Source organism: Geotrypetes seraphini, chromosome 6, assembly GCF_902459505.1.
Source record: "Geotrypetes seraphini chromosome 6, aGeoSer1.1, whole genome shotgun sequence".
In the NCBI taxonomy this organism is placed as follows: Eukaryota; Metazoa; Chordata; class Amphibia; order Gymnophiona; family Dermophiidae; genus Geotrypetes; species Geotrypetes seraphini.
The window spans coordinates 233,993,948-234,021,731 of NC_047089.1; the positions used below are offsets into that span (position 1 = coordinate 233,993,948).

A 27,784-nucleotide genomic window follows, 5' to 3' on the forward strand; every position below is an offset into this window, starting at 1 on the left:
TTTTTATCTTTGCAAACTTGGATTTTCAGCTCTGATAGAAATTAAATTTAAAAAAAGAGAACTGCAGATGGTGGATGATGAAATGTGTGTTTGCTTGTCAACTATCAAGCTGTACTTCGAGATAATTTCCTCTCAACAAGCACATCCGTCACATTGATTAGCAATTCTATTCATCTACTTTTAGTTTCACCGTTGTTACAATTACCCCATACATAGCTTAAAGAACTTTAAATAAATAACTCTCAAGTTTAATTTTTGTTGGCTTTGCAATTTTATAATTTTGATTATAATGTGCCACAAGAAACATTTGCTCCGTTTAGTATACCAGAGATAAAAAAGTTTGAGAGACATTGGTCTACATCATACTCTTTGGGATTTTTAGTATTATCTGTTTAATAAATTGCTGGTCATCCAGATCCAGTGTCTTACTTTGTTTTTCTGTTTGTCTTCTGAGTTGCTGTGGGACATTTCGATCTTTCTTTTTGCCCTTATTCCAAGATCCACAAGGAGAGGTGACAGTACAAAGCAATAGGCACAGATTATAGTCAAGCTGTGCTGGCAAGGATCATGTAATAGGGACAGTTTCATAATAGGATGCCTATGTAAAACATCCAAAAAAAAGTGCATATTGTACCTATTTTGTAAAGGATAATCCAAAATACAAGAATGAAAAAAAGAAGTACACTCAAGAAACACAACAAATATGAACAAATCAAGAGAGTGACCTTATACCATATAACTTTCTAATCAGAATCATACACCTAGAGCATTACTCGATATACTTTCATGACGTTATGGGGTGGTGTATTCATCATTGGTCGTCGTACATGAAGAAGGACACGGTACTACTCATAAGGGTCCAGAGAAGAGCGACTAAAATGGTTAAGGGGATGGAGGAGTTGCTGTACAGTGAGAGATTGGAGAGGCTGGGCCTCTTCTACCTTGAGAAGAGGAGACTGCGAGGGGACATAATCGAAACATTCAAAATACTGAAGGGAATAAACTTAGTAGAGAAAGACAGACTGTTCATCCTCTCCAAGGTAGGGAGAACTAGAGGGCACTCTCTAAAGTTAAAAGGGGATAGATTCCGTAGAAACGTAAGGAAGTTCTTCTTCACCCAGAGAGTGGTGGAAAACTGGAACGCTCTCCTGGAGTCTGTCATAGAGGAAAACACTCTCCAGTGTTTCAAGACAAAGTTGGACAAGTTCATGCTGAGCTAATGAGACTGGACTCATTTGGAGCACTGGTCTTGACCTAGGGGCCGCTGTGTGAGTGGACTGCTGGGCACAATGGGCCACTGGTCTGACCCAGTATTGGCAATTCTTATGTTCTTATGTTGACACACTCAGTGAGGTTCACCACAGCCTAAAATCTGTATATTTTCTAGGTCAATGTTTCCAAATTTCCTCAAGCCAAATGCCTCTTAAGTTGAACATTTTTCATCAAGTTCCACCAAGCTTTGAGCATTTGATTGTTAAACAGTTAACCAGGGTGCATAAAAATCAATGATTTTTGTTTAAAAAAAAAAAATTAGATCTTTTAAAATTGTAATTGTTTTTTAAAATGATTCTTTGAGGAAAAATCTATCTAAAGATAGTTTCCTATTTAAGATACATTATGGTCCAAAAGTTATTCATCATGAAATAAGGATTGATTTTAGTGATAACCTATTATAAAATTATTGTCCACAGCAGTATTTTTTTTAACTATTTATGCAAGTGAAAGGTGTGGAATTTGCTGGGATTTCAAAGTGGAAATAGATTCATACATCCACTTTGAACAAGTCCTGGGAAAAAAATACTTGCACTTGTTTATATAGTAACATAGTAAATGACGACAGATAAAGGCCTGAAAGGTCCATCCAATCTGGCCATAAGTTTTACTCATGAAAAAATACATGATTAAATTAACTTGTCTCTTCTTTGATATTTCTGGGCCGTAGACTGTAAAGTCTGGTATTGTCCTAGATTCCAAATGCTGAAGTAGCCATCCAAACTCACTCCAGCCTATCCAACCATCCCATCATGTTTGCATGATATCTACCATAAAGTCTGGCCAGTAACCTACTAGAGTGTATATGTGTGTGTGTGTATGTATGTATGTATATGTATATAGATATCTATAAGTATATAATGTGTAGGTATGTTTATTTATTTATTAAATGTGTTCCCTAGTTCAGATTCGAAAAAATTACATTTATATTTTAATTGTAAATTGCATTCTGATTTTGTGGGAGGGGGGTCAACTATTAATATGTGCTATAACGCTCTTATTGTGCATTACCTTCTAGAAGGCCTATTTTATTCTTATGGGTTCCGTGTGAGTAACACAAGATAAGTTAATAAATGATCCAAAAGGGTGTAGAAAAGAGAGCATTATTTTCAGCTGTGCAGGATTTCTTGCACGATACAGACAGTTTGTGGAATTATTAGGGGTGAGGGTCTTTTCGCCTGGTTCAAAAAGTACAACTTAACTTCAGAACTTTGACAATCTGTTGCTTGCTAGTGAAGCTGAAGAGTGACTCACTGCTCTCTTCTTCCTGCAGATGGTCCATGTATCGTTTTTAAAAAACAAGAAAATGAAGATGGGGCTGTAAGTTGACATTTTTCTAAGTCTTTATTTTGTAAATATTGTATTTTTTTTGGACCATAAGACACACCCACCCGTAGAGGAGGAAAAAACAAGAAAAAAATTTGGTTCAGAATTTGTTTTCTTGGTTTTTCCTCCTCTGCACGTAGGTGTGTCTGGTGCTGGGAAGCCCACAGCCGCCCTCAGCCACCCAAAGCCCTCACCGTTCATTTTTTAGTGGCGGTGGTCCAGAGCGGTCTCCTGGACAGCTGCCTTTGGCTTAGACGAGCGATGCATAATGCAGGAACGCAACCTCTGCGCTTACTGCCTGGTTGTGCCACTTTGTGATTGGCTACAGTCAGTAACTGACTTCAGCCTATCACAGAGTGGCACAACCAGGCAGTAAGCGCAGAGGTTGCGTTCCTGCATTGTGCATCGCTCGTCTAAGCCAAAGGCAGCTGTCCAGGAGACCGCGCTGGACCACCGCCACTATAAAACATCACATAACTTTATTCTTCTATACCGCCATAATCAAACAGTTTCTAGGCGGTTTACACAAAAGAAGGTTGGACAATCAGTGAAATACAATACAAATAATTAAAATACCGGGGGGAGGGCACACCGTGTATTCGGTCCATAAGGCGCACCCCTTTTAGGTAGTGGAAAAAGTGCGTCTTATGGTTCGAAAAATACAGTAATTCATTGGATATAAACCGATGCTTTTGCTGTGTAAACCAAGAAGAAACCTCTTTACAATAGTAAGAAAGATAAAAGAAATTTAACAAAATACTCTCTACAAAATAGTGCACATTCTCAATACAAGTCCACCACATGGAGGGGGAAAGGGGTGCCTAATATTAGAGTGGGGGCAAAGTCCCTAATTGGGAAAATTAGGCTCCTCATTTAACTAATGGCTTAGCTATTCTCAAACACTTGGCTGATTTTGTCCATCCATAGGGTTAATAACCGTTTGTTACTTTAAAAAAAAAAGCAATTGCGATGGTTCATAATAAATATATTTAATTGTGACTGGTTCTTGATTACACATTTACTTGGAACTTCAAACCTCTTACTTCATTAGAAGGAACTGACTCCATTTTTTTTTTCTGTGTGGCCTGAGCCACATCTAGATAGATTCTAATTTTGCAGTTAAACTAAACTAAACCTTAGGTTTGTATACCGCACCATCTCCACAAGCGCAGAGCTCGGCATGGTTTACAGAGTTAAGAGGAAAGGAACTTCAATGAAAGAATATAGGAGAGGGACTAAGAGGATAGAGAGGGACAGGATACTAGAGAATGGGAGGTGATTAGATTTTTGAAAAGAGCCAAGTTTTCAAGTGTTTGCGGAAGGATTAGAAGGAGCTTGAATTTCTGAGCGGGGATGAGAGGTTGTTCTAAAGGGGAGGGATGTTCCAAGTTTTCCTGCGCGGGATATACCTTTTATAGAGGGGAATGATAGTTTCAGTTTTTGGGAGGGTCTGGAGGAGTGTGGGTTTGAGGAATTCCAAAAGAATGGGATAACAGAAGGAAGGACGCCGTGTAGGATCTTGAAGGCTAAGCAGGCACATTTAAAGAGGACTCTGGAGTATACTGGGAGCCAGTGAAGCTTGGAGAGGAGTGGGGAGATGTGATCGAACTTGCCTTTTGCGAAAATAAGCTTAGCCGCGGCGTTCTGAATTAGCTGAAGTCTATGGAGGTTTTTCTTAGTTAGGCTTATATAAATGGAATTGCAGTAGTCCAGTCTAGAGAGGATGGTGGATTGAACGAGGACGGCGAAGTGAGAATGATGAAAGCAGGATCTCACTTTCCTCAACATATGAAGGCTAAAGAAGCATTTTTTTACCAAGGAGTTAAGGTGATCATTGAAGGAGAGATAGGAGTCTTTGACGATGCCTAGGACTTTGCTTGAAAACTCAAGCTGAAGAGTGGGGCCGGAAGGTAGTGGGATGGAGGTGGGTAAATGATCTAGTGTCGGGCCGAGCCAAAGTAGTTTTGTTTTGGACTCATTCAGTTTCATTTGTACAGATTGGGCCCAGGATTGGAGACTCGTTATACATGTGGATATGTTTTCAGCAAGGTTAGTGAGGTTCGAGTCGGTCTCGAGGAGGATGAGGATGTTATCAGCGTAGGTGTAGAGAGTTTCTAGGGGGGATAGATGAAGGAGTTTCAGAGAGGACATGTAGATGTTGAAAAGGATAAGAGAGAGGGGTGAGCCTTGCGGGACTCCACATTTCGGCTTCCAGGGGGGGGGGGGGATGAGGTATCGTTTGTGTTAACGGTGTAGGAGCGGAAGCGTAGGAATTTCGAGAACCAATCTAGGACTGTGGAGCTTATGCCTATTTCGGAGAGTTGTAAGATTAGGATATCGTGGTGGACGACGTCGAAAGCTGCGGAGAGGTCGAATTGTAGGAGAACAGCGAATTTGTTGCGAGAATGGAGTTGTTGCACCTTAGAGATTAGTGAGGCCAAAAGGGATTTGGTGCTGAAGTTGGGTCTGAAGCCGAATTGGTGGGGTAGGAGAGAGTTGAGTAGGATGAGAGTTGAGTGGATATGATGGATTCTAATAACTTGGTTAGGAGAGGGATATTTGCTATTGGACGGTAATTTGATGGTATGGAGGGGTCAAGGTCGGTTCAAAAATAAATCCCCACAGTATCAAACAACTAGGCAAAACACCAAGTCCTGAGGGGAGGGAGAGAAATGTTTTCCTATATATGCATACTTTTGCCTAATTCAGTAGCAAAGTGTTTATTATGTGTACAAAATCAATAAATAAAAAAGTCCTATCGGGGTCCAAAGCAAAATTCACTAGGAATTGCTAAACTTGTCTTTTCCATATCTGACTCCAAAGGGCAGGATCCAATTATCAAAATCCAGTTGATATAGAATAAATTTGAGAGACCATTCTTATTTTTGAAGAAGCAGATAATAGGCATAAGCAGTTGGGGGCGGGTGGGAGGTCCTACTCAGGAATTTTCTGAGCCTGACCTTAGGCTCAAAAAGAGCCAAAAATCTTTGGTCTCACTACCTAGCAGACCAAAGATGGAGAATCCTCCGAGAAAGGTTTTATTAACCAAAAGGCTACTAGGGAACAGTAAATTAGCTGTTTCCAGGCGTCGGGAGTGACAGAGTTCAGACAGCGCTAGAATCTTATGGAATAGTTTAGTACAGCTTCACATGCCTTTAGTGTGACTAGATTTTGATTCTTAAGAGAAACGTTGAGATACAATCAATTTAAAAATGTGCAAAATATATATACAAAAAGCTCTTTAAAAAATTATTGAAATAGAGAGGTTGGGGTGGGGAATAAATGATTAAAGAACTGGGTGAAGCGGATGCTGAAATACCTGTGCGCTATAGGAGGCTCCAGGATCCCTGTCCCAGGTAAAAGTTTCTGATGTCCCTCTCCTTGGTTAGCAGTAAGACATTTTTTTTGTAATTTTCACTAAAAAAGAAATCCACCTAAAAAAAATATTTGTTTTAAGACATTGAAAACTAGTATGCAATATTGAATTTTTGTGCCACTTTTTGTGGGCATTAGTAAACTGTGGATAAAGATTAAAGTGTTTGTTCACCTTTTTTGAAAATAAGAAGTATAGGATTACTACCCTCTTGTTTTCCTCCTTTTGATATTATACAAATTATGGGAGTAGATATATAATTATTTGCTCTTTATGAAATCTCCTATTTAATGTTTATAAAGAATCATTTGCAAACACATCCCTTAATAGATGGAAAGTCAAATATCCATGAACCCTGTGTAGGGCGTTTTCTATTAAATTCAAAGTGGTCAAGAAAATAACTAGGTAAAAGACCATGTAAAGATTAAAAACATATACGACCAAACATAAACCATATTCTCACCTCAATTGGCAGCCAGTGTAATTTTTAGTGCAATTGCAGTCGTTGACAACATCCTTGAGCCACTAAGATGCCAGCATCTGTGGCTTAGGGACATTGCTGCTGCTGCTGCCTTCCAAGCTTGGTAAAAGTGATTTTTTGGCCACCTTCAGAGGAAGTCTCAGCTGACATAGTTTGAGGGTCCTCATCAGTTGGAGTATTTATATTTTGTATTTATATTAGAGGCTCTGACAGAAACCCATTTACAAAGTATGTATTCTTCACAATTGCTATTTCCAAATTTAAAAAAGTTCTTTGCTTATTTGTAAATGGGTCTCTACCAGAGCCTCTAATTCGGTAGCATAATTTAATGAAATAACTATTTCTGAAGTTTATGAGGGCGGGCAGGGACAGAGTAGATTACGGGCACGGATAGATTTGATTCCAGTGGGGATGGATTTGATTTCTGTCCCGTGCAACTCTAGTGTGGACACTAGTTTGGAGATTAAAGATTGTTAGGCTGTTCAGTTTGCAAGGGGGTGTAGAGCAGTGGTTCCCAACCCTGTCCTTGAGGACCACCAGGCCACTCAGGTTTTCAGTCTAGCCCTAATGAATATGCATGAGAGAGATTTGCATATAATGGAAGTGCTAGGCATGCAAATCTGCTCCATGCATATTCATTAGGGCTAGCCTGAAAACCCGATTGGCCTGGTGGTCCTCCAGGACAGGGTTGGGAACCACTGGTGTAGAGAATGCATGAGTTTGAAGTAGAAAGTACTGCACAGAAGAGACCAGTTACCATTCCACTGAGGGGTTTTTTCAGTTATTTTGTATCTACTTCTTTGATTTATTTAGACTATTTGCCTAGGGTTACCATTTTTAAGAACGCAAAAACCCATATGCATGGCCCTGCCCCGTTCCACTCCCATCCCCGACTTGTTCTGCCTCCAGCCCCGCCCTTAAAAGGCCTTGTCTCATTTTTTTCTGACCTCCATGCCACATCTGGAGGGCCTCCAGCATGTGCAGATGCATGTGACGTCATCTGCACATGTGTGTTGAAGGCCCTCCAGACGCAGCAGGAGCTCGGGGCTTTCCAAAACCCGGACAAACTGCCGGGTTTTAGAAAGTCCGTCCGGGAACCCGGACAGTCTTCTAAAAAAATAAAAATAAAAAAAGGACATGTACGGATTTTCCCAGATGTCTGGTACCCCTATGTTTGCAGCAGGAACAACAAAAGTGTAAGACAAGGTTTACAATATAAACTAGCTTCAATTTATTCATGGCTTGATATACTGACCATCACCTATATCTGGGCGGTTTACAATATTAAAAATTAGAAAGGTCTACCACGGAGGACTGGACTCTTATGTCCTCCATGGCCATGATCAAACACCAAACCACCCCTATCCTGCAGAAAGAACCCCGCACTGTTTAATAAAAAGATTTAAATATAAAAGGGAATATTGCTTTGTTTGAAAGCAGTCTCCAAGTCACCTTTTGCCTTCAACCTATCTATTATGATCCGGGGGAGGGGGTTGTCCCTTATTAGTCTGTGTGCGCATCAAGAGAAGTTTTGAGAGATTTGGAGTGCATGTTAGCCACAGACTTTGAATTGTTTATGCTTTTGCCCCAGGGTATCTTTTTGAGAGGTCTGCTACAATTTTGATTCCGTACTACTCGGTATTGGAATCTAAGTTCAGAACAGGATGGGGTTACCTTAGCAGCTCTTTAAAAACCAGACCTGCTGAAGGGCAGGAGAACTCTATTTGTACCAGAAAAAGAAAAACTTGTACTATAGTTTCAAGTTTTATTTGAGATTTGATATACCGCTTAAAAAATTGTCTAAGCGGTTCACAGAATTATAATCATTAAAATCAAGGGGAAAACATTGACTAATTAGACTCATTTGACATACAGGAGACAAAAGGATTAACTATAACTATGGCATATTATGTTTATAACCATATATTATATATGTTAACCTGTAACCCGTCCTGAGCTCTTTGGGGAGGATGGGATTAAAAAATGGAATAAATAAATAGTGCCTCCCCTTGAGTTGCTATACCGGGAAATCTTAAGGAAATCTTAATCAACTAGGATAGGAAACAGCTCAGAGGTGTTCATTGAAGGAAGAGGAGGTAGTAAAAGTGAATAAAACCACATTTTATGGCTTTGTGGAAGAGCAGTTTTAAAAGATATTGTGATCTTTGGACTGGGGTTACTGTGGCTGTGGTTCCTGGAAAAAGGGCATCTCCACCACTTCACAAAGCTGATGTCAATTGGCCAGACTTGGGGTGCATGCTTATCAGGTTACTGAAAGAGTTTCACTCTGTAACTCCCTGGCTGAGGGAAGAAGGTTACATTACATTAGTATTTATGGATTGCTAATACAGTGATACCTTGGAATCCAAACACCCCAGTACTTGAACAACTTGGAATCTGAATGAAAAATTTGAGCAAATTTTGCCCTGGAATCCGAACGCTACTGGAATCCAAATGCCCTGCACGTTATTCGGGTGTGTTTGTGCGTTCATGTCCCCAGCGCTCAGGCCACCCATACATCGTTCAGTTCATTGTTGGAAGCTGTAGTGAAAGCATCTTGTGTGATTTTCGCCTTTGTGTAGTGTAGTGAGGAAAATACTGTATTGTATTATTATTATTATTTGTTAATATTTTACCTTAAAATCCAGTGTATTTACTGTTAAAATTTGAGCTTGTGGGACCCAGGAACAGATTAATCCAGTTTCTATTATTTTAAATGGGAAAAATTGTCTTGGAACTCGAACAGAGTTCTGGAACGGATTAAGTTCGGATTCCAAGGTATCGCTGTATGCCCCAGAAGGAGATCAATTCAGTTTACAATTTAGAAGAGTCTGGCCATGTCCACACATTAATTTAATCTATATTAGTTTATGTTTATTTAAATTCTCTAGGGTTAGGATTGACATGTCCAGGATTTACATTATTTCATTAGGGTTCATGACATAGGTTTTATCACATGCCAAGATATCTATCCCCACTCCTACCCCCAGCTTGGTAGTTATGGGTGAATGTACTGGGCTTCTTTTGAGGCATAATTTTGTGGTATTGCACTTTCCTGTGTTTTAAACACACAAGCACGGATGGAAAATTACTTTCATGACAAAGCTGCTTTTTGCTTTCCAGGCCAACAGTATCAAGGTTAAAAACAAAAGCAAGAAAAAGAAGCAGAAAGAATCAAAAGTAAGTAATGTTGGCATTTAATTCTATTGCCATTTGCTCAATGAGAAATCAAACATTTGGCATTTGGAGTATTTGATAATGTGACACTTACATTTTGAAATGTTAAGGGTGTCCATTTGCCTGTGGCAAATTTAGACTTTTATTAATTTTTCAAAACTGATACAAAGGGCCAAGAATTATACAGACATTAATAATCAAAGCAAGCACTTATATTCAATCAATAACAATGCAGAAGAAAAATATCCCTCCCCTCCCATCCAATACATTTAATCAAAGAATAAACCAACAAGATATCCCCCCACACACTCTGTCCTGGATGTCTATGGAAATAAAAATTAAAAAACAAAAGATACCTATAATGAAGTTGCAAAGGATGTCAATGGGCCCCAAACCAGTTTGAATAAATTGCTATGCCCCAACATATCAGCATTCATCTTCTCATATATGTAACATAAACATAAACTTGCCCACCAAAAAAGAAAATTAAGGCGATTGCAATTTTTCCAATTGCGAGTTACCATTTGCAAGGCTATCCCTGTCATAATTAGGAAAAGCCTGCATTTATAGCAAATTTAGACTTTTCCCGTCTTCTGACAGATTTTGAAGCTGGGGTGTGTATGGTTGCCATTGGTCTACTCCATTGAAAGTTTTTTTTTATTTAGTGAAGCTGAGTGCTGGTCACGGAGGTTTTCGATGGTCTGGTCTGCTTTATTTGGTATAATGATGTTCGTCATTGAGGCATCTTGTATGCCTTATGCAATTTTACATTTTGATGTATGATAGGGTTGGCCAGTATTTTGGCCTTAAATGACATTGATGCGACATGTATGTCATGTGCAATTTGATTTTTATATGTATGTATGCAGTTTGTTATAGTGTTTTCTTGATGCGATTTGTATGATAAATGTTAGTCTTATTTTGTATGTTAACATGTAACTCGCCCTGGATAAGGGCAGGCGAAAAAAAAAAAAAAAATAGCAGATATGAGCAATCTAAACAGATCATTTGTGCTTAGCAGAACTGGAGGTGATGATGGCTATACTATAATTTTTGTTTTTGTTATTGTTTTTGAGATACATGCACAATAGTAGTTAAAGTATTATTGATACTTGCCTAGGACTGTGAATAGTGCGAGTTATATTTATATTCTATAATAAAACCCTTACCCGTGCATGCGCTGTTGAAACGGCGTGATCCCTGCCACCGTGATTTCTGCTTCCGTGCTGTGTTCCATTTGTGGCACTTGGCAGCGGCAGTGAGAGCAGCAGCAGGAGGGCATCCTTCGAGGTACTATGAGGCGTCCGGCTGCTACTGCTGCACAGGGAAGTGGAGGGGGAGAGGGAAAAGGGGCTGCTTTGGGGGGAGGGGTGTGCTGGGGGGCAGGCAGCAATCTTGGTTTGCTCGGGGGGGGCTAGAGAGAGATAGGCAGGGGGCCAGGGAGAGACGCAGACAGAGAGAATGACAAACAGACAGGGGGCCAGAGAGACAGACAGCCAGCGGCCAAGGAGCGAGAAAGAAAGAAAGACAGACAGACAAGGGGCCTGGGAGAGACACAGACAGAAAGAATGACAAACAGATAGGGGGCATAGACACAGACAGAAAGACAGACAGCGGCCAAGGAGAGAGAGAGACAGAAAGAAAGCGGCCAAGGAGAGAGAGAGAGACAGAAAGAAAGACAGACACATCGATTCTAGCACCCGTTAATGTTATGGGCTTAACGACTAGTTTTAAATAAATTTGATTAGCAAATTGGGAATGTTAATGTTTAATTGGGTCTAATATCTGTTTGACTGGATCTCTACTAATATATATTTCAGAGTTTGCTCTTCTGTTGTGTTACTTAGAAACCGTAAGTTCCCAAAACTGGCATGGATTGGTAGATGGAGTGGTTGTGATCTTTTTGTGCTTGTTCACTGCTGATTCCCAACCCCCACCACAAGCCAGCATTAACACACTCATCTGTTTATCTGCAGGTGTTGGGTGTTGCAGTTTCCCCTCCTTCCTGCCTCCCTGAAAACAATTGGACACACAATGTTTCCCTGAAAATCTTGCAATCCTAGGCAGATTCCTGGAATTTTTGGGTCAAACCCAGAAAGTTCCCAGGTATCATGAGAGGGGAGATATTGCTGAGCATTTGGCTTTGATGACATCTTAACTGATGGGAGTTGATCCAGATGTTCTCTTCAGCTGTTGTATGAGAGGATCTGCAGTCTTTTAAACTGTGTTTTCATATTGGGAAGCTAACTTTATAACATCATGCAGGGAGTGAAACCAAGCCCAAACCTTTCCTAAAATCTGTACCAAATTTGTATTTTCCTGACTCAGAAACAAGCTGTACCGTACTGTGCCTTGTTGAGGCTTGTTGAAAATTAAACCTGAATCATTGATTGAAGTCTGAACATGAGCCAGAACAAACACACAAGAAGAGATAGCAAAGCTATAAATAATCCCTCTGCAATTGTACTTCTAGCTAAATGTGGTTAGATGTTTGATGTCATAATTGATCATGTTTCCTCCTATGGAACACCAAACACATCTCACACCTTCTGGGATTTTTAAATATCTCCCCGACACTTAGGCCTCCTTTTACGAAACTGCGATAGCAGTTTCTAGCGCGGGGAGCCGCGCTGCTCCCGACGCTCATCGAGTTCGTATGAGCGTCGGGAGCAGCGTGGGCCATTCAGCACGGCTTTCTACGCTCAGAACTGCTATCGCAGTTTCGCAAAAGAGGGAGTTAGAAGGCAATTCTGTAACAGTGTGCCTATATTTAGACACCTATGTGAAGTTAGTTGATAAAGGAATGTAGGTGTGTAATTGGATATGTCCTGCGTATATGGTTAGACGCAAGTACTTCAACACCAACCATAGAGCTGATATAAATGCATTTAGATTCTGCTGATACGCACAGACATAGTAACAAAGTAGGTAACAGCAGATAAAGACCTGAATGGTCCATCCAGTCTGTCTAATAGTCACACCATTATAAATTCATGATTAAATTCTTTTTTTCTTTGCCATTTCTGGGACATAGACCGTATAAGTTCACCCAGTACCAGTGGTGTACTGAGGGTGAGAGGCGCCCAGGGCGCGGTGGCACTCCACTTGCTTTTTCTCCGCCCCCCGCCCCCCCCCCCCCCCCGCTGCCCACGCCATGTCCCTTCCCCCGTACCTCTGTAACATTCCTGGCACGAGCAGTAACCCCCCCAACCTGCTGTCGTACCAGCATCGGCTCTTCCTCTGATGTCATTTCCTGCACCCGCACCTGGGGAAGTGATGTCAGAGGAAGAGCCGACGCTGGCATGACAGCGGGTTAGAGTCGCTGCTGGTGCCAGGAATGTTAACAGAGGTACGGGGGAAGGGAAGCGGCGCATGCGTGTGGAGGGGTGGGCAGAGAGGAGGACAGGTGCCGGCGCCCAGGGCAGATTGCCCCTCCCCCCTTTCCTATGCCACTGCCCAGTACTGTCCTTAGGTTCCAACTACTGGAGCTGTCATAGAAAATCACCCCCAGCCTATCCAAACCATCTTGTCATTTGCAGGATACAGACCGGGAGCTCTGCTCAGCACTGGCCTCATGTACCCAAATTACTGGAGTTTCCGTCGAAGCTCTCCCCAGAACATCCTAAACAGAATTGCCATATATATGACACAGACCTTGCAATTCTGCCCAGTACCGGCCTTAGTTTTTCATTTTATACCGTTCATTTTCTAATTAGATCCTTTGTGTTCACCCCACGCTTTTTTTAATTCCATCACTGTTTTCATCTCTACCACCTCAAAGGGCATTCCAGGCATCATCAAGTTTCAAGTTTATTAATTTTTAATATACCGACCATCAACGAGTATCTAGCCAGTTTACAATAAAATGCTAAAAATAGAGATAAAAGTAACACTTGTAAAGTGATGTTTTTAGAGAGGAGGGGAGGTGTACGTTAAGGACATTGACGAGACAAATCTGAAAGTGAGGGTTAAAAAGGAGGGAAGGGGTAAAGTTATATTATTAGAGATGAAAAAAAAAGGGTAGAAAGGAAAGGGAGGGAAAGGGAAAATACAATAGGGATAGGATCGCTTAATTAAAGCGGTTGGTTGATTGAAGATGGGAAGATTCAAAAGCAGTTGAATGCGTCTTGAAATAAAAAAGTTTTTAAGTTAGTCTTAAATTTATCGATTAATTTTTCCTGGCGGAGTTGAGATGGTAAAGCATCCACCCCCTCTATAAAAAAGAATCATTTTGAGGAACATAAAAATAGCCTTACTGGGTCAGACAAATGGTCCATCAAGCCCAGTTGATTTATAATTGTATATGAACTTGTATAAAGCGGGATACAAATAGAATAAACTAAAAACTATGTCCATTGCATGCAGACTTAACCACAATGAATATGCATGGGAGATCTTGAAAACCTGGACTGGCTGGGCATGTCCCCAGGACTGGTTTGGAAACCTCTGTTGTAGAGGGATGAGCTTGAACATGTGTGATCTTCCTGAAACCAGACCAAGTGTGAGACTTGTATAATGTCGGTTCTCTTTTGTCTGTCTCCTAGCCTTTATTCCTTCTGTCACGAGAAGCTGGTGCAGGGATACCTGAAGATATACTTTTTCCAGATGACAATACGTTGTGAGTACTAGTAGTTCTTCAGAGATCATTTTCTGTGTGTATCTCAGGCCCCCATCAAGAGCTGCTTCGTAACTCTTTTGTGTCCTGGGTGAGGTGGAATGTGCTGCCCTGGGTTGCACATCAAGGTTTTGATCTGCAGAGCATACTTGGGGTATAATCAATTTATTTAAAAATCTTGTGTGGACTGTAGGAAAGTTTCTCAGGTAAGGTGCAGCTGATTACACACTGCACATACTAGCCTCATTTTACTTTCTCATTCTCCCAAATGTACAATTTTAAAAATAAATTTCTATAGTAAATTAATCAGCTGCACCTTACCTGAGAAACTTCCCTACAGTCCACACAAGATTTTTAAATAAATTGGTTATACCCCAAATCTTAATTTCTTTCAACTGGCCTAAAAAATTCCAGGTGATATTCTCTCTCTCTCTTATTTTTGGTTTATTACGTTTTTGAAAACTGCTTTTCTGTGGTATAACTAAAGCGGTTGATATAATTAGTTTTTAGTTAATTGATTCAGATATGATAGAATGTAAAGGCCAAGGGCAAAGTTCAGAGGGGGTGACTTTGAAGTCGCTGTACGCTGATATCCCCAAACTTGGCCCACAAAGGCTGCAGATTAATCAGGTTTATTTTGGAGACAAGCAGTTGTTATGCAGCCACACCCAGATAGTAAAAGCAATAGAAATCTGAGTTTCAACCTATAGCAGATACCTAAAATTCCACCTTGAGGAATCTGAAGAATCAATATAATGTATTTTCCATGTACAAATAAGCTGTCTTTCCTAACCTGTACCAATTGCCCTGTGGTACCTCCCTTAGACTATCTTCGGGATGCTTCGGTCATTCTGCTCAAAAGCAGCATTCTCTAGATGGGTACAGAACTACCATATTTACCCAAATATAGGCCGCACCCATGTATAGGCCGCAGAAAAGGGTGGCCTATCTTTAAAAAACAGAAGATAAGCTGCCCCATGATATTAGCCGCGTCTTATCTTCTGGTACCTCCCCTGACTTTTAACATCATCCCCCCCCATCCCCGGTACCTTTATCGGAAACCCCTGGGCAGCAAATCTCCAGCGGTGCAGGGCAGCCGCAATCTCTTTGGCATCTGGCCTGCCCCCCCCCACCACCTGCTGAATGGCCGATGTCAGCTCTCGCGGGACTAACAAGAACTGATGTCAGTCACTCAGCAAGCAGTGCGGGGGCAGGCCGGATGCCGAAGAGATCGCGGCTGCCCTGCACCGCTGGAGATTTGCCATCCAGGGGGCTCCAATAAAGGTACTGGGAGTGGGGGGGATGATGTAAAGTATGTACATAGGCCGCCCCGTATAACTAAGCCATGCCCCATACACAGGTTTGTAAAACCTATGTATAGGCCTTGGCCTATATATGAGGAAATATGGTAGTGAGAGAGAATTTTTTTCTAACCCTGATCTCAATTTCCAATATATTTCTGAAAACAGATCCTTCTTCTGCTCAAGAAAAAAACAAATATATATATATATATATATAAGGATTATGGTACATCAGTCTAATTTATATCTCTCTATATATGTATATCTATATATCTTTCGTATGTAATTTGTTTGCATGCAGTACCTCCATGGTATGCAGATATTATGGATATTCATTGAGGAAATCCTGAAAACCTGATTGGTTTGAAGTCCTTAAAGACCAGTCTGGGAACCCTTATCTTATTATGCAAATGGGAGGCTGGGGTTAGACTCCAGTCTGCTCTGTAAACCTCAACAAAGGGCAGGATTCACTAAAGTCCCAAAATCTATCCTATCCGTTTCCGAGTCATTGTAGCTGATCGATTCAGTACAGCTTGTCCATGCAAATGATCCAGTCGCAAACACGCCGCTATTAGCGCTGAAACATCGATCAACACGTGTGCGCACTGTATCCTGGTTGGTTTTGAAGCTCATAACGCATGCGCTAGCTATTTAGGAATTCACTGCGTAGAAATGGGGCGTGGTTTAATCGCGGACGTCATTAGCGAGCTCCGAATGCGCCTACCGCAAACCATTGTTGTCGTAAAAAAGGCAATAAATAAGGAAGTATTCTTACCAACCGTTCTTTTTTTTCTGAAGTAGTGTTGCTAGCTGTACAAGCTGTGTCCATTATCTTCTTGTCCAACATCCCATCCAGGACAATTCGTTCACGAAACACACACGGGCAGGGAAGTGCTTGTCTTCTCATTTCTCTAGCTCTAGCCTCATCTTCCTCGGCGAACTCATATTCCAAAAGAAGCATATACTGTAGCCAACGAGTGCAGGCCGTTTCTCTCAGGAAAAGTACTTTCAAGTTGCTAGAATACACAACAGTTAACAGCTGTTGAATGCGCTGGGATCAGGCGCTGTTATACAGCCTACGAATCCCAGGAGGCTGTGCGGCTCTATCTGCTGTGAAGCACATAGCAACCACTAGTGATATCCCGACGTCACATGCATGTGACAATCCAGCTGGAAGGAAGGGGGGAGGGATAGCTGGCCCATAAAAGTTTTATTTGATTTTTGGGTTTTTTTGTTATTTGGAATTGATATTTGAAATGTACAATGCGCAAGGAGAGCACAGGGTTAATCTGTGATTTTCTCGCAATGCGCGTTACAAATACGAGATTCACTCCGGCGCTTGCTATGCGCATTCCAAAAAAGAAAAATAAATTATTTCTAAAACTTATGCATATGAAGGCTTACATATATTTAAAAGATTTGATATATTTATGATTTTTGGAGGGGTAGATATATATTTTTGATGGGGTTCTTAACATGCTCGCGTTAGTTGCTAGGCAGAAATAGCCGGCGAGGATGTAAACTTTTTGGAATGGAAAGTCCAGTCGGTTTGGAGGAAATGGTTTCATGAATTGACGCGTTAAGAAATTTACATGCATTTTTACTCATTTGCATGGCGCTGATCGCATATGGTGCGGATGAGGTCTGGAGGGAGGTTAGTGAATCGAGCCAGGGTCGGAAATTGAGCGCAAACTGAGCAGTACACTATCGGTTTGCTTAGTGAATCTAGCCCTAAGTTTCCATATATAGTTGATTTGAAATTTGTAGTATCTAAATGAGGCAGCAGATTGCTCCTTTGCAGCACACCGCAATGTATTCAAAAATCTACTGTTGACTCAACCGAAGCAGTGGTTGTCTCCATTCTTAAGTGAGATGATGTTTCAGTTTCTATCTGCAGACCGTCACCTAAAACTCTGGTTATGAGGTAGAGGGTTGGGCATGAGTGTTGTTAAAATGACTAGCCCCCAGGATACTTGAATGTACATGTCAGTGGCAGTTCAGCATTATGTAAGGGGTAGTGTGCTGCTGAAATGTGTCTTTCAGATGAGGAGCCAAGGTCCTATCCACTCAGTTAACATAAGACACTAAGACAGTTTGTGTGGATGGGTCCGTCCTTGATATCTTGGGTAAATTCCAGCATAGCTCATGTATTCTGTCCTGCAGTAAAATGCAATCTCACATCCCATTCCATAGGAACAGAGTAAATTCTCAGCTGTTTTTTTAACTTGTTAAGCTTCAGTACAGTACTTTAGGTAGACACAAATGCACTAATGAAATATTTTGCAGATATTTCTTTTTTCTTCCCCAAAATTTTTATTTTAACAAAGTCACATACAAAGGAAATACAACAGTCGGAACACATACATAACCTATACAAAACTAAAGATAAGACAGTCATCCGTGGGGTTTCTGCACGGAGACTAAAGAACTCAATGAAACAAGTAAAAAAACCATCCCCCCTACCCCATACCCCACCCTCCCCAGAACTCCAGTGTCAAAACGCTAAAAAAATCAAACTGGAGCCCAAATGGCTGATTTTTCTTTTTTTTTTTATTTGAAGCTTATGTGCTTTTCAAATCAATGGATGGATGCTTTATCGACAAGAGAAAAATATGCACATCTAGGATGGAGGAAGCCTAGGGGTACTTTGGACAGATTTTTGCATGCTCTTCAAAATATCTGTAGCTGTACACAAGGCCATTGGAGTACATTTTCTGAAGGGGAACTCCCATATAGGGTTTCCTTCTGAGAATGTGCTTCCAAGCCTGCAAGCCACACGGTGTGAAAATTGCTCTCTGTATTGTATTTTTAATTGATATGTTTAATTGTATTATTTTATTACTCGTATTCTAAACTGCTTTAGATTGAATTTGTTCAAGGAAAGTGACCTATAATAGTATTATCTAATTCACTTGACCATTTTCCCTGAAAATTGACTTTCTCATAGCAGATGGTGCTGTTTTTTTCTCATTTGCATACAGTCAAATTGAATATGTGTAACGGCAGACTTTTAACACAGATTGTTCGTTTGGTTTTCTTTTGACACGTGTTTCAGCATGAAATGCTGATGAAAAACTTTGGCAACCAGCAGCTGTAGAAGGTTGCCCAGAAAGGGGAGAAAGGCAGCAGTGTTACTTTCACAAATGATGAATGAATGCACCAGCTGGCACAGTGCCACAGAAATAGTACAGGTTTACCCTAAGGGGATGTCCCTTACTTACTGCCTCGTGTTGTAAGGCGTGGGATGGGAGGGGATCTGCCTCAAGCGCCATCTTGGGGGGGGTATCGGCACCTGTCTTCCTCTCCGCCTCCCCCGCTCCTTCCCATTCCCCCCCGCCCCCGCCTAGGGTTACCAGACGTCTGGATTTCCCCGGATGGCTTTTCAAAACCCGGTATTTTGTCCGGGTTTTGAAAAGCTTCCCCCGAAATTATCGGGCAAGAGGGCATCCGCGCATGCCACACGATGGCATCACGTCATTGCATCACATGTGTGGATGCCCTCTTGCCTGACCAAAGCAAGCAATGGGGCTAGGGCAGGGATGGGCAAAGCTGAGGGGGGGCCGGATTTTATGAATATAAAATCTGGCAAACCCTACCCCTACCGCACGTACACCTTTTACCTCTAACTCTTTACTGGCGCAAGCAGAAACTCCAGCCTGCTGCTTGCACTAGCATAGGCTCTCCCTTTGATGTCACTTCCAGGTCCCGTGTCTAGGAAATATCGCCGGAGCGAGAGCCGATGCGGGCAGCAAGTTGGTGATGCTGCTCATGCTGGGAAAGTTTTTAAAGAGATACAAGGGAAGAGAAGGGGTGCATGTGGCAGGGAGGGGCGCCACTGCCTGGGGCCACAGCAAAAAGGGAGATTTTAAAGCCTGGTTCTCCATTGTGATTTCTGCCTAATGCATTTCTTTACAGAATGTATTTGGATGATTATAATCCGTTCATAGTCCCAGAATATATCAGGTGTCAAGTGGAGGAATTTGAAACTTTATATGAAGATGACGCTGGCAGTCACCATTATCAAAGAATCCTGGAGGATAAACCGGAGGAAAACCCAGACCCAACGCGGGAAAGCTTATATGAGTAAGTGCTTCAGAAGCGTAGATGCAACATAAATATTATATAAGTTTTGATTTATATCCTCCCCTCTGTCTTAATTGCCAAGTCTGTCTGTGTTGCTTGTCATCTCACTTTCAGTAGAGATACCACCCCCATCCCCCTGTCTGCATAGTTTGTGTATGTCCAGCATTTGGGTATTTCACGAAACCGGAAGTTACATCAAGGAGGAGCTTGTTGGCTGAAGGAAAGCCTCTGATTGGTTTCTCAAGATTTTTCGGCATAGCTTGGCTGGCTCATTCGGGTATTAGGCAAAAGGGGAGCTGAGGAAGAGATGCTGACCCGTGGTAGGAGATGCCGCCTGCTGCTATCGATGTACTCGTTGGGGGGGATGCTGGCTGTCTTCACAGCTGGAGCTGAAGGAAAGTGCTGGATTTGGGCTGGGGGAAGAGAGGTGTTCAACCAATGGGAGGGGGGTTTGAGCTGGAGGGAAGGAAGAGAGGTACTGATGTGGAGGGGGGGTCTGGAGCTGAACAGAAAAGAGAGGTGCTAGACCTAAAGCTGGGAGTTGGAGGGAAGGGAGGAGTACTGGATTTGTGGCTCAGAGCTGGAGGTTAGAGACTGGGATCGAGATGTACTCATAGGAGGGGTTAGAGGGAAGGGAGAGAGGCACAGGACCTGCAGAGAGGAGGAGAGGGAAGGGAGAGAGGTGCTGAACCAAGAGGATAAAGAGAGTGAAATATTTAACACAGTGGAGGGAGGGAAGAAAGAGAGGGTGAGAGGAGTAACAGGGAAGAAGCTGGACACAGGGAGATATATGAAAAGAGGAGAGATGGTGGGCATGGATGGGAGCATAGGAACGGACACGAAGGGGAACGCTTTTTGGGGGTGGTATATGGATACCGTCAGTGGGGCAGTGCCAGACATAGGAGGGTATATGGATACAGAAGATGGCTAGACATGAGGGAGAAGAGGAATGCAGAAGAGAGATGTTGAACTTTGGAAGTGGGGGGGGGCATAGGGATACAGAGGATTGACACTGTGTTAATGATGAAGGCAGGGAGATAGGCACAGGGGAAATACTAGAAAGGAAAGTATTAGAAATGGAAGGGAGATACTTGCTGAACATGGGGATATACATACTCAGAGATGGAAGATGAACGGTGAGCATGGAGAAAGAAGACATGTCAAATGGTCAGGAGACCCTGGCAAGTGAGTTAAGAGTAGACAAATGGAAACAGAAACCAGAACTTGAGACCAATGTGATGTGAAGAATAAAATTACCAGGCAACGAAAGGTAGAAATAAAGTATTTTCTATTAGAATATTAGATTTGAAATACAGTATTTTTCGCTTTATAAGATGCACCCTAGATTTAGACTAGGAAAAACAGAAAAAAAAAACATTCTGCACCAAATTGTGTACTAATATATACCAGGCTCTGCACCCAGCTCCCCTCACTCCCTGGCAGGCTCTGCACCCAACCCCACACTCCCTGCCAGGCTCTACACCCTGTCTCCCCTTCCCTGCCAGGCTGTTCCTTTCATTTTTCATATACACACAATACACACAGCAGATATAAATTATCAAAACTGACACATTTTGATCACTAAATTGAAAATAAAATAATTTTTCCTACCTTTGTTGTCTGGTGATTTCATGAGTCTCTTTCCTTCCTTTCTTCACTCAGGCCCAACAATTGTCTCTTTCTATTTCCTCCCTCCCATGTCTCGAGTTCATGCCTCCTCACTGCCTTCCAGCCTTTGCCCTTCGACCTATCTCCCTCCCATGTCCCGAGTTCGTGCCTCCTCACTGCCTTCCAGCCTTTGTCCTTCGTTCTCCCTTCCTACCATGTCCCAAGTTCGTGCCTTCTCCCCCTCACTGCCTTCCAAGCCTTTGTCCTTCCTGCCGCGCCTGACACTGTCTTCCTTCCTCCCTGCTGCGCTGATGAAGCCTGCCTACCCTCTGCTGATTCCTCCTCCTCTGGCCCAGGTCCGCTGCTGCTGCTGCACCGCCACTCAAAGAAGGGAAGGGCCAGCGTGCAGTGATTGCATGTCACCAGCCCACAAGCCTTCTCCCGACATTAGAACTGACGTCAGTTCTGACGTCGGGAGAAGGCTTGTGGGCCAGCGACGTGCAATCACACGCTGGCCCTTCCCTTCTTTGAGTGGCGGCGCAGCGGCGGCAGAACTGGGCCAGAGGAGGAGGAATCGGCGGAGGGTAACATAGAAACATAGAAACATGGTGGCAGAAAAGGGCTATAGCCCACCAAGTCTGCCCATTCCAAAGTATTCGCTCTCGAATTTACTCCCTTAAAGATCCCACGTGAGCATCCCATTTACTCTTAAAATCCTTCACGCTGCTGGCTTCAACAACCTGCAGTGGGAGTTTGTTCCACTGATCCACCACTCTTTCGGTGAAGAAGTACTTTCTGGAGTCTCCTTGAAACTTCCCTCCTCTGATCTTCAGCGGATGCCCTCTGGTGGTCGAGGGGCCCATAAGACAGAAGATATCATCTTCCGACTCAATGCGACCCGTGATGTACTTAAACGTTTCAATCATGTCTCCCCTTTCTCTTCGTTCCTCAAGTGAGTACAGTCGCAACTTCTTTAGTCTTTCTTCATACGTTAGATCCTTTAGCCCCGAGACCATCCTGGTGGCCATTCGCTGAACCGACTCGATCCTCAGCATGTCTTTACGGTAGTGTGGTCTCCAGAATTGAACACAGTACTCCAAGTGAGGCCTCACCATGGATCTGTACAATGGCATAATGACTTCAGGTCGCCTGCTGACAAAACCTCTGCGGATACAACCCATCATTTGTCTTGCCCTGGAGGAAGCCTTCTCCACTTGATTGGCAGCCTTCATGTCATCACTAATAATCACTCCTAGATCATGTTCTTCCTTGGTCCTAACCAAGGTCTCTCCATTTAGTGTATAAGTTCTGAGCGGGTTTCTCTTACCCAGGTGCATTACCTTGCATTTTTTAGCATTGAAGCCCAACTGCCAAGTCGTTGACCATCTTTCCAGCAGTAGTAAGTCCTGTGTCATATTGTCAGGTAATAAGCTGTTGCCTACAATGTTGCAAATTTTGGCGTCATCGGCGAACAGTGATACCTTTCCCCTAAGCCCTTGCGTCATATCTCTTATGAATAAGTTGAATAAAATCGGGCCCAAGACTGAGCCCTGCGGTACTCCACTGAGCACGTCCGACGCTTCTGATGGGGTACCGTTCACCACCACCCTCTGTACTCTACCGCTCAGCCAGTCCCCAACCCATTTAGTTAGAGTGTCTCCCAAGCCCATTGATTTCAGCTTGTTCAATAACCTTCGGTGTGGGACGCTATCAAATGCTTTGCTGAAGTCCAAATACACCACGTCCAGTGCCTCCCCGGCATCCAGTTGTCTAGTAACCCAGTCAAAAAAGCTAATAAGATTGGATTGGCAGGATCTACCCTGAGTGAACCCGTGTTGGTGGGAATCACGTAGATTTTCCTCATCTAGGATTGTGTCAAGATTCCGCTTGATCAGTGTTTCCATGACTTTACACACTATAGACGTGAGACTCACTGGCCTGTAGTTTGCTGTCTCTGTCTTGCTGCCCTTTTTGTGGAGTGGGATTACGTTGGCGGTTTTCCAGTCCAAGGGGACTCTTCCTGTGCATAGGGAAAGGTTGAAAAGCACAGATAATGGTTCCGCCAGGACTTCACATAACTCCCTGAGTACCCTGGGGTGTAGGTTGTCTGGTCCCATGGCTTTGTTCACTTTGAGTCTTGATAGTTCGCTGTAGACGCTATCTGGCGTAAATTCGAAATCCTGAAACGGGTCTTTCTGGTTATCTCCCGTCTGAAGCTGTGGACCGTCTCCCGGTGCCTCACATGTGAAGACTGAACAGAAATATTTGTTCAGTAGTTCTGCCTTGGCAGAATCCGATTCTGCAAAGTTACCATCCGATTGCTTCAGGCGTACAATCCCATCTTTGTTTCTTTTCCTGTCACTAATATAGCTAAAGAAAGATTTATCTCCTTTCTTAATGTTCTGTGCTAGATTTTCCTCCATTTGGATTTTGGCCTCTCTGACTGCTTTTTTGACAGCTCTGGATCTGTCTAGATAGTCCTCTTTCGCCTCCTGTTTTCCTAAATGTTTGTAGGCGATATATGCTTCTTTTTTCTTTTTAACTAGGTCTGAAATATCTTTGCTGAACCATTGGGGTTTTTTGTTTCTCCTGCGTTTACTTACTGTTCTTATGTAGCGGGTTGTCGCTTCATGTAGGATGGACTTTAGAGTCGACCACATATCCTCCACATTGTCAGCTTTTACCTGTTTATATAGCTCTTGATGGATAAATTCTCTCATGCGGTTGAAGTCTGTGCCTCTAAAGTTGAGAACCCTCGTTGCTGTGTGTGACTTAGGGAAACCCTTCTCGAGGTTGAGCCATACCATATTATGGTCGCTGGAGGCCAGTGTATCACCTACTGAGACTTCCGAGACGGCAGGCTTCAACGCGGTAGGGAGGAAGGAAGGCAGTGTCCGATGTGGCACACTGGCCCTTCCCTTCCTGGAGTTGCAGCGGCAGGCAGGCGGGCGGCAGTCAGCCCACGTACCTCCAATGAGTGGGGCATTTTGAAAAGGTACAACGGGGTGGGTGGGGGTGTTTTTTAAAAGTTACCTTCGCTTCATAAGACACACCGAAATTTCCACCCAATTTTGGGTGGGAAAAAAGTACGTCTTATGAAGCGAAAAAGAGCTGGTGTTACACATAACTGGGGACTGTGCTTCTTTAGCTTCCAGCTGGCTTAGGGCTCTCTGACCAGGGAGTAGTTGCCCTAGTTGCACTCCCCTAACACTATTCCTGCTATGTGTGACCGAAGTATTCTGTTAGCTTGATTTTTTTCTATGTAGCATTCTGTAGTTATTTGACTTCAGTTTTCTTGATAATGGAGGGGATATTTGTTGATCTTTGCTCTGTATTTGTGATTTATAAAAAATTTTTTCGTTTTTATACTTTAATAAGTTCACTATAAAATCATAACTATTCGAGGCTTGTGCAGATGGGATCAGATGGTTTGTGGGGATGGGATGGGGGCCGAGCTCATGGGGACCAATTTTTTCCCCGCGTCATTCTATAATCCTGACCAGTCAGTGGTGTAGCCATGGAAGGGGCCTGGCCCTACCCCCTCTAAACATGCAGCACTGTTGAATGGCTGGCGGGTGTGCCCAAGCCCTGCTAGTTGATAGTCACTGCCTGAACCCCACCCTTGTGCTGCCTCAGTAGAGTGATTTTAGCCACTGATGCTGTTACCCCCTTGCAGTATTCTGCTGACTTCCACACTGCTCAGGCTGCTGGTGTGGGGAGGGGAGGGCTAGAGTTTGGGTAGTGGATCTATTTGGCTAATGAGACTTGGACATCCCTGTTAGCAAATGCTGTAGCAGCAGGCAGGCAGGAACAGCAGAGAGGAAATGTGTGCCCCCCCTCCCCAGTGCTCCCTCAAGGGTCCCTTCCAAGAAAGGGTCACTGGCTATACCTCTGTAAACAATGAAATGTAACCACCATGTAAAATGAGTTCAGGAAAAAAAACTGAGGAAATTAAAATGTGATCATAGAGACCTATGTGTTTAATTTAAAACTTTAAACTCTAATGTTTCTTTGGCAGTGGGAAAATAGAACTTGCAAATGTTATTTATCTTCCCTGCCAAGTATTGGATCTAGAAGAGAGGGGAAAATTTCTCATAAACCAGCAACTTCACAAGCCATCTCAGAACTTAATCTTCCAATTGTACTCTTAGTTTCAATAATCCACCAAAATCTTTTCAGTCAGAGAAGATAAAAGATCAAATTTGGCCAAACCTGAATGCCTAGTTGTGGTCCAAAAAAACCTCAGAATCGGCTTAGGAAGTCCTAGCAGTGAAATCCTTATCCCCCTAGTTTGGATTTGGTAATATATCGATGAGAAGATTTTCAGCTAGGCAGGTTTTTTTAAATAGACTGCTTTGTGTACTTCAGTGGATGTGTTGGGGGGGGAGGGGATTATAATTTTTTTTCAAAGAAAAGTCTAAAATTTGGTATTTCTGGATGGTGTCACTGTTTTCTTGCAGACATGAAATTCTAGGTTAGGAAGTATGTTATGAAAGGCATGTGACTACATTACCCATCCTGCCTAGAGGATTTTTTCCTCTTAACTAGGAAGTACTGAGGTCTAGTTTCTTTTAGTATCTCTTCTAGGCAGTCAGCAAGATCGGCTTTTCTTTTGTTGGGGATATGCTGCGAGGTTAAAAGCAGCAATGCAGTGTCCTGCAGCAGCCAGAGCCGTGTCTCTTGTGGGATGTGAGTTGTAGTTATTAGCTGTATGTTTACTTAGGACTACAGTTACTGCTTTATTCCAGGAAGTGCGTGTCGAGGCCTGTGAGTTATTGCAGAAGATGAGATGTTCCCTCTGTGCAATTAATTGTAAACAGGGCGACTTCTCTGTGTGCTGCATGCACACATAGAGGTTAACGGATTGAGCAAGAAAACTCAGGATGTTTATTCAGAAGAGGAAAACATTGGTGACAGCTGCTGGTGAATAACTTGTAGCAAAAGTTTCGATTTTGAATTTTTTGTGTTTTTAGGCTTGCTGTTTTCTTCCTCTTGAGCTTTGATGTCCCAGTTAAAAACTTCATGTGTGTATGCCTTGACTATTTTCTTATAGAGCGAGGTATACCTTGTAACTTTGTCTTGACTATTTGAGCATATTGCAGTTTTAAAATCTGCCTTAATGCTGTAGCATTAACACCTTTGAAGATTTTGTGTTACTGAGTTCAGTTAGGAATATGAAGGTAAAAGCTATTTAACCTGTGTGTCTTGGTGTGCCTTCAGGGTTGACACCAAGGAGCGTTTGGCTAAGCATGTGCTCATGAGCAGAGCCAAAACTAGGGTGAGGTAACCCAGACATTTCTCCAGATGCCATAATTTTTAGGGCACTTCAGCACTGATCTTAGGGAAGGAAAAAGGATACTGTCATTCCATTTCTCGCAGCTGCCACAATTAGTTCCAGAGCTGTTAATAAAACCCCATTTGAACTGGACAGTGCCCCAGAGAAAAAGGCCTCTGCTTCTCGCTCCATCCTCTCCCCTCATAGGCAATATGTACAGAATAAGTGGTGAGGAGGTAAGCCTGAAGCAGAACGAAAAATTAGCCACTTAGCTCCCTAATCTGCCCTCCTACTGTCATTCAGTGATAGGTGGAGAAGCGTATGATTAGAGCAGACCCTACGGAGCAAAGAAGATCCATTAATTGCACTGCTGCATTCTCTTCATCTTCAAGTCTGACTTTGAGGGCTGCAGTCCAGTGGGTTTTCAGGATTTCCCCCAATGAATTTGCACGAGATCTGTTTACATGCATTGCTTCCATTGTATGCAGATAAATCTCAGGCATATTCATTTGGTAAATCCTGAAAACCTTGGTGAGGGCCAAGATTGGATGTCCCTGATCAAGAGGCAAAATGCAGCAGTTTGGAGGAAGAGCACAGTGGAGTTGGGGAAGGATCTTGCAAATGAGACCAATGCAGTAACCTTGCATTAGAGCCAGGGCTGGATTTAGATGAAAAGAGGCCCTAGGTATTCCACTTATGAAGCCCTTTCACCTCCCATTTTTAAGTTTGTAAATTACATGAGAGATAATAAAATACATCACCCGGGGCTGAGACTGATTCCCCTCCGGAGCCGGGAAAGGGGGGGGGGGGGAGAGAGAGCAGCGGGATCCGATCCGGAGCTGGAGCACGTGTGCAATTCGGATTCCCCACCCCCGGCTGAATTTTGATGAGTCGCTAGGGTATGCGCCGTGAGGAGTGACACAGAAGCACACCTCATGCCATCAGGACTCACGATATTTCAACAGTACATGCGTGCTCTAGGATTTTATTATTTATGATATATTCATGAAAATATAAAATAAAGCACATAATATACATTTTAAAATATGCAAATTAAAACATATGTTAAGAACTTAGAATTCCGTGAAATTAAGATATTGTCACAAAAAATTTTTTCAGTAGTCTATAAACACTTCACTAAAGTATTGAACCTACTGAACTCAAAAGGCGAGAATCAAATGATCGTGTACGCAATCCTAAAATAAGAATCTTTTCTAATAACATTAACACGTGTTTCATATTATCGAAGTAACACGAATATAACCGAACGTCG

At 42.6% G+C, this 27,784-nt stretch overlaps 1 protein-coding gene across 3 annotated transcripts in view; it reads left to right on the forward strand.

Moving 5' to 3' along the window:
• The window catches only part of TTC3 (tetratricopeptide repeat domain 3), a 280,528-nt gene that overhangs the window by 178,697 nt on the left and 74,047 nt on the right, over window positions 1-27,784 (forward strand). For all 3 annotated transcript variants that reach the window (XM_033948613.1, XM_033948616.1, XM_033948614.1), the window contains exons 30-33: window positions 2,546-2,592; window positions 9,576-9,632; window positions 14,174-14,247; window positions 19,461-19,628. In XM_033948613.1, coding sequence (XP_033804504.1) covers window positions 2,546-2,592; window positions 9,576-9,632; window positions 14,174-14,247; window positions 19,461-19,628 — 346 coding nt within the window. The remainder of the gene's footprint in view (window positions 1-2,545; window positions 2,593-9,575; window positions 9,633-14,173; window positions 14,248-19,460; window positions 19,629-27,784) is intronic.